Here is a 6,236-nt window from a genome sequence, read left to right as displayed (position 1 = left end):
TATTGTTTTATAATATCACATCAGGATGCTTCTTTCACAAACCAATTTTTTAAAATAACTTAATAAAAAGTTTGAATATTTAATTAAAATATAAAATAAATTATTAGTAAAAAATAATAAAATAAATGGGAGAATTTTTTTATAAGTATGAAAATACTTGATTTTAGGTTTATAAATAATGAGTTCAAATTGTAACTTTCTCATTAAAAAGTTGTAATTAAAAGTAAGGAAGTGTGTAATAAATTGTACAAAAATTTATATATCAAAGTGGCGTGTTGTCATACATTTCTCGCTAAGTTAGAAATAATTCACACAACTAATTATTGTTTTATGTTAAAGAATTGTACTTGAATATTTGTTTAGCGCATGAGATCTTTGGAGAACTTCTGACATAGAGCAAAGAACCATAAAGTTTGCAAACTTCAGGAAACTATTTCATGGCATCCAGACAACATTGTATACAAGAGATTACAAAAATGTGTACGTTCTAGATGACTAGGAATAACTAATTCTTTCATTCGTTGGAATTGAATGTAATGACTGACATTTTATGTAATCTTCCTTTTGAATATAAATTTGTGTTCCTTTTACTTGTCATTATAGGAAAGTATGATATATTTTATATAAAGTAAATTTGATTATGAACTTAACAAAAACAACCAAAAGGAACGATGCTAGAAATAGTTTTAATTTTTTGATCATTTATAAACATAAGATTTTAATGCAAGGGTTACATTTAATTACAATAATTAAACATATATCTTTAGAATTTGTTTTAAGAAATTTACTCATTAACTCAATTCTAACAAAGCTTATTTTCAACTTTTAAATTCAAATTTTAATATTTTATTAATTTCATTATCTTTAGTTTACATTAATCAAATTTTCATTGTCATTAAATTAATTTTGTTAAACAAATCTATTAAATAACGTGACTCAATTTTTTTTTGAAGACGATATTTTTATTTATTCATTGAATTAGTTATAACGAAGTAGTATCCTTATCAAAAGGTTATAACTTTTACCCGTGACTCCTCCGAACAATCCAAACTCATGTCCTAGCCAGATTTAAGTTAAAAACACTAAGAACTTTTGACCTGAGTGATTATTTAAAACAAAAAACTATTAAAATAGATCAATTTTTAGAAAGAAAATATACTAATTGATATAGCTTATTTCTCAAAAAAACTTCAAACATGAAAGTTCATTTCAAAATGTGGTTTTATTTTCATTAAAATCATATTTTATTTATTGTTAACTGAACCATGTTGAAATTATGAAGTAAAATACGACTTTTATACTACTTGTTGGAAGTCATGTCACGATATGTTATTAATTAAATTATATATTGGGCTAAATCTGTCGGCATTTTGATTACTCGTGTTATACTTTGATCTTTTAAATCTTTTAATAAAGATTACTTTGTGAAGAAGCAAAGATGATTAAATTCTAGAAATTTTATGAAAATAAATTATATTTTATTTTACTACAAACATATATAATAACGTTGAGAGAAATAAAATTGCATCTTTTATTAAAATTACTTAAAACAGTCTCCCGGTTTGATAAAAGAAATTACATGACATTTAAAAAAAATATAAAAACTAATTTTAAGAGAAATATTATTTTCAGAATAAAACAATTTGTAATAATTATAAAAAGTTGAAATAAATAACCTTCTATATATGTAATAACATTATTTTAATTTCCATCCAACCCACCTTGTCTATATACTCTAATTTATGTCCATTGTGTTTTCATGAAATCATTCAGAATCCAGCCATTTCTTTTGTTTTTGTTTTTATTTTAAATCTCCACCCTGGGGGAAGTTTAAACACTCTAAAATACTATAAAACTGCAGAGGACAAATTGTTTAATAGAAGTTGAAGAGACGTGTCAACAAGGCTGAACTAATTAATTGAGCAGGCACATGGGTTGTAATATCGTGATTCCCATGTGTAACAAGATATGTATGTCTTCCTGTTGTGGCAATTGTTACATGTTTATCTGGTTTTTTTAACAGATGGGTGTACATTCTTAGTTTTATTATTAGAATGGGTAGCATTTGAAGAAAGAAGTCATGTGGACTAACGTTTCTATACAGGAAATTAATGTATGTTGTGCGAGGTGCTTGCGACTTAAAAAAAAAGAAGCAATTTTCATTGTGAAAATTGAGTCTCCTTCCGACTTTAATCAATTTTTATAACTTGAAATTGAGGAAAAAACTGAATCTTAACAATTTTGTTAGATAGAAAAATGTCAAAATATATCTAAATAAAATTTGATAAATAAATGTATAATATGTCCTGTATCAAACAATCAATTCTTTCATTCAAAAAGGTGATTTTCGTCATAATTAATGATCAATTTAAGATTTAGAATTTAAAACCTTATTTTGATTAAGAAAATGGAACAAAGAAGAAAAGGTTTAAGGCATAATAAAAGTTAGGAAAGTTTAGACCACAATTTCCACTCTCTAATAAGATATATTGGATAATCAATAACTGGTTAAGAAGTCAATTGATTCCAAATATCGAAACAATAAAAGGTAGTAACAAAATAATTTTATAAAATAAAGTTTTCACTCCAACGTTCTCTTATAATAAATATTCTTAAATTTTTGTATATATAAAAATAACTTTACCTTTTAAAAACAATGATAATTGGGATGAATTTTTGCACAGAAGAGAAAGTATTCGGGAAAAACAAATTGAATATGTAAAATAATTGATATTTGTTGTGATATTTAACTCGTATAGACAAATAATTTATACCTTCTCTAGTCTTAACATGTATAAGAAAAATGAATTTTCAATTGTATTTTATTACAATATTACTGTCATACCACTTTTCATACCTGTTTTTATTGTAGTCGGTGTAAAAAGTTTCTATATTTATTAGACTTGTTAAAACAGGTAATTCGATCCAGTTTATCACGGGTTGGTCATTTAGTGAGACAACTCAACATGACTTGTTTATTAGTTGGTCAGAAAAATTTGAACCTGCTCCGACTCACCACGGGTTGGTGAGTAAACGGATTGACTCATTAGTCCACTTAATTACATTTTTTTAAAATAAAAGAAATTACAATTTTTTTATAATTCAAATCTAAACAAATTTTACTCCCAAATTTCACTATGATGTTTAATTAATTTTGAAAATAGGGAACTAAATAATTTTTTCAAGCAAAAATAATAATAAATATTTTTTTATAAAATTAAAATTATATTTTAATAAAATAAAATTAGGTAGGTGGGTCGCTGGGCCAACTCGGCTCACCACGAGTTCAATCCGCATAAGTCAGGTTTAAATGAGCCGGGTTGAAATCTGACCCGCATAAAAAAAATGCAATTTTTTCAAACTTAACCCGGTACGAACCAATGGTGGACTAGGTTGGCCCGCGAATTATGACCGATTTTGACAGCTCTAATATTTATAAAACTGCTACCGCGCCACTTTCTATACCTGCTAAATTTGAATAGGTATAAAGAAATCGCTATAAAAAATATATTTTTCACTGGTGTGATATACTATTTTAAGTCTTATATATTTTGTACTTTTAATCATCAAAATTATTTTATTAATCGATCAAAGTTGAATTATTTAATAAAAACTTTTAAAATATAATTTACATTCCATTTTATAATTATAATTTAATAAAATTGAAATCTCTATCATGCATTTTCTCATTTAGAAAATCAAAGATAAAAGTAGAAAGAATTCTAATAATAGATCCCATAATCTCACTAAATAGAATAAACGAAACACCGAAAAATAAACACTTTATTATAATTTATGATTAAATTTTGATTAAAAAAGAAATCAACTAAAATATTTGAAGCGAAAAAGAAGAATTCATATAACTCGGTACAAACCAATGGTGGACTAGGTTGGCCCGCAAATTATGACCGATTTTGACAACTTTAATATTTATAAAACTGCTACCGTGCCACTTTCTATGATATAAAAAAAGAAATCAACTAAAATATTTGAAGCGAAAAAGAAGAATTCATATAAAATATGTGACCATGTCACCACTATTTTTTTTTTAATTTATTTTCACTCAACGAAAAACTATACTCTATAATTAATTTCTTCACATTTATAATTATAAATTTCTTACTAATATAAATAGTGATACGAATGGGATAAGAACATGAAAAGATATGAAAATTAAGTAAATAATTAAATATAAAAGTAGTTAAAACAGTGATGATTATTTATTCGTGTTATTGTATGATTAAATTCAATTCCTTACACATTTTAATAGCTAAATAAACTACAAGCTTATTATTCATAAATATGAGAAGATAGTCGGGGAGTAAGAATGACTTGGAGGGGAGAAGCTTTAATGTTGGTTAAACCAATCTGTTCAACCATATCAACAAGTCTTCCATCAATGGTTGCAATATCAAATCCATGCAATAAGGTAGCAAGTGTGAGTTGCATCGCTTGAAGACCAAAAGATATCCCAGGACACATTCTTCTACCTGCACCGAATGGAATCAATTCAAAATGTTGACCCTTCACGTCCACTTCCTTGTGGGTTGTTAAGAATCTTTCTGGACAAAATTCAAGGGGATTTTCATATAAAGATGGATCTCTTTGAAGTTTTGAAAGATTAGTCAAAAGACGTGTGCCCGATGCTATGTGATATCCACCCACTGTGCAATTTTCCATGGACTCGTGTGGCACACCAAGTGGTGCTGCTGGATATAAACGCAGTGTTTCTTTGATGATAGCATGAAGATACTTTAGCTTCTTTAAATCTGACATCTCTACCATCCTTTCACTCCCAACTTCTTTATCTAATTCATAGATCACTTTTTTCAGAATTTCAGGATTATTCAAAAGTAACGAGAGAGCCCATACTAATGTTCCTGTTGTCGTATCTGAACCAGCCAAAATTAAAGCCTACAAAGTAAAAAAATGAGAAAAATATCATAAATTTATCTTCTTCTAGTAATGAGAAAATAAAATAGAAAATAAAAATTGTTTTTCAATTTGTTTATTTCAAATTTTAAGAACATATTTATTGCTATTTTTTAATCATACTTGTATATGCTATTAACGTTTAAATAATTTAAATATGTATGTATTATATTAGATAAAATAATGGAAAATTACACAACCATACTCTTCTACTTTTACATTGAAAAACAGATTGTAAATGTATTATAAATACTTTAAAGTAATGGTAGGATGATTCATTTACATGGTCATATTCGACACACGGATTAAAATATTATAAAAGAATAATTTTTTATATTTTTAAGAACGTACGGAAATTATACTTTAATACATAAATTTTATACATTTATTTTTCTTTATAAAAATATTAAAATTTATCTTTTTTATAACTATTTTCTTTTTTAATGTATATCAAATAAATATAAATATGTGTCATTTTATTAATAATTTATTTTTAAAAAAAGGAAAAAGTTATATCAAATTAATATAAAAAATAATAATATGTTAATGCAATTCTTTTAATAATATTTTAACACTTTAGATATATATTTTTTCATTAAATTTAAAATATATTGATGATAAATCAGTAAAAATATTTGTGTCAAAATATTTTATTAATAAAAAATTGTGAGGCATGTGACAAGTAAGGAAAAAAAGTAACAAGTTGAGACGTACCAGACACGTGGCTTTGATTGTGGTTTCAGGGTCATGACCGTCAAACTCTTCGCCTTGTTCGGCAAGCCCAAGAAGCACGTCCATCAGGTCCTGGTTATGTTTTCCTTCACCTAAATCACAACCTCTGTTGCGTTTGTGTTCTTCAAGCCAATTCTGAACAAACCCATCTAAATCTTTTGCCGTTCTCTTCATTTTCTTCTCGATACCATCCAAATCTAACCATCTTAGATATGGCAGAGAGTCAGAAACTGCGAATGAACCGCTCAGATCAAACAACTCCCTCAATGCCTTTCGTAGCTGTTCGTTCTCTTCATTCACACCGCCGTCACTGCCAAAACGTTTTCCTACCACCGTCCTGAACATTATATTCAATGTTATGTCCCCAAACCACCTCTTCATTTCAGAACCGCCGTCTTTCTTCTTCAACCACAAACTGTAACTGTCCCTCATTGCTGCTTTCACTTCGGCATCCATCACGTGCTTCAGAGTGTCTATGCGATGCGAAGAGAGGAGCTCCACCGTGGCGATTTTGCGCACATGGCGCCAGTAAGAACCATAGGGGCTGAACCCAATCATGGAAAAGTTGTAGC

The 6,236-nt window shown here is 27.5% G+C and overlaps 1 protein-coding gene across 1 annotated transcript; it reads right to left on the bottom strand.

The window, feature by feature from the left end:
• Window positions 1-4,198: 4,198 nt before the first annotated feature.
• Window positions 4,199-6,230, bottom strand: LOC106761706 (cytochrome P450 CYP82D47-like). Its single transcript, XM_014645276.2, has 2 exons — window positions 5,647-6,230; window positions 4,199-4,914 (listed from the first exon to the last, which is right to left on the bottom strand). The coding sequence occupies exons 1-2, from the start codon at window positions 6,220-6,222 to the stop codon at window positions 4,291-4,293; spliced, it is 1,200 nt and encodes a 399-aa protein (XP_014500762.1). The 5' UTR covers window positions 6,223-6,230; the 3' UTR covers window positions 4,199-4,290.
• Between the last annotated feature and the right edge of the window lie 6 nt (window positions 6,231-6,236).

The sequence above is a fragment of the Vigna radiata genome, chromosome 5, assembly GCF_000741045.1.
Source record: "Vigna radiata var. radiata cultivar VC1973A chromosome 5, Vradiata_ver6, whole genome shotgun sequence".
Lineage (NCBI taxonomy): Eukaryota > Viridiplantae > Streptophyta > Magnoliopsida > Fabales > Fabaceae > Vigna > Vigna radiata.
This window is presented reverse-complemented; position numbering and strand designations above follow the sequence as displayed.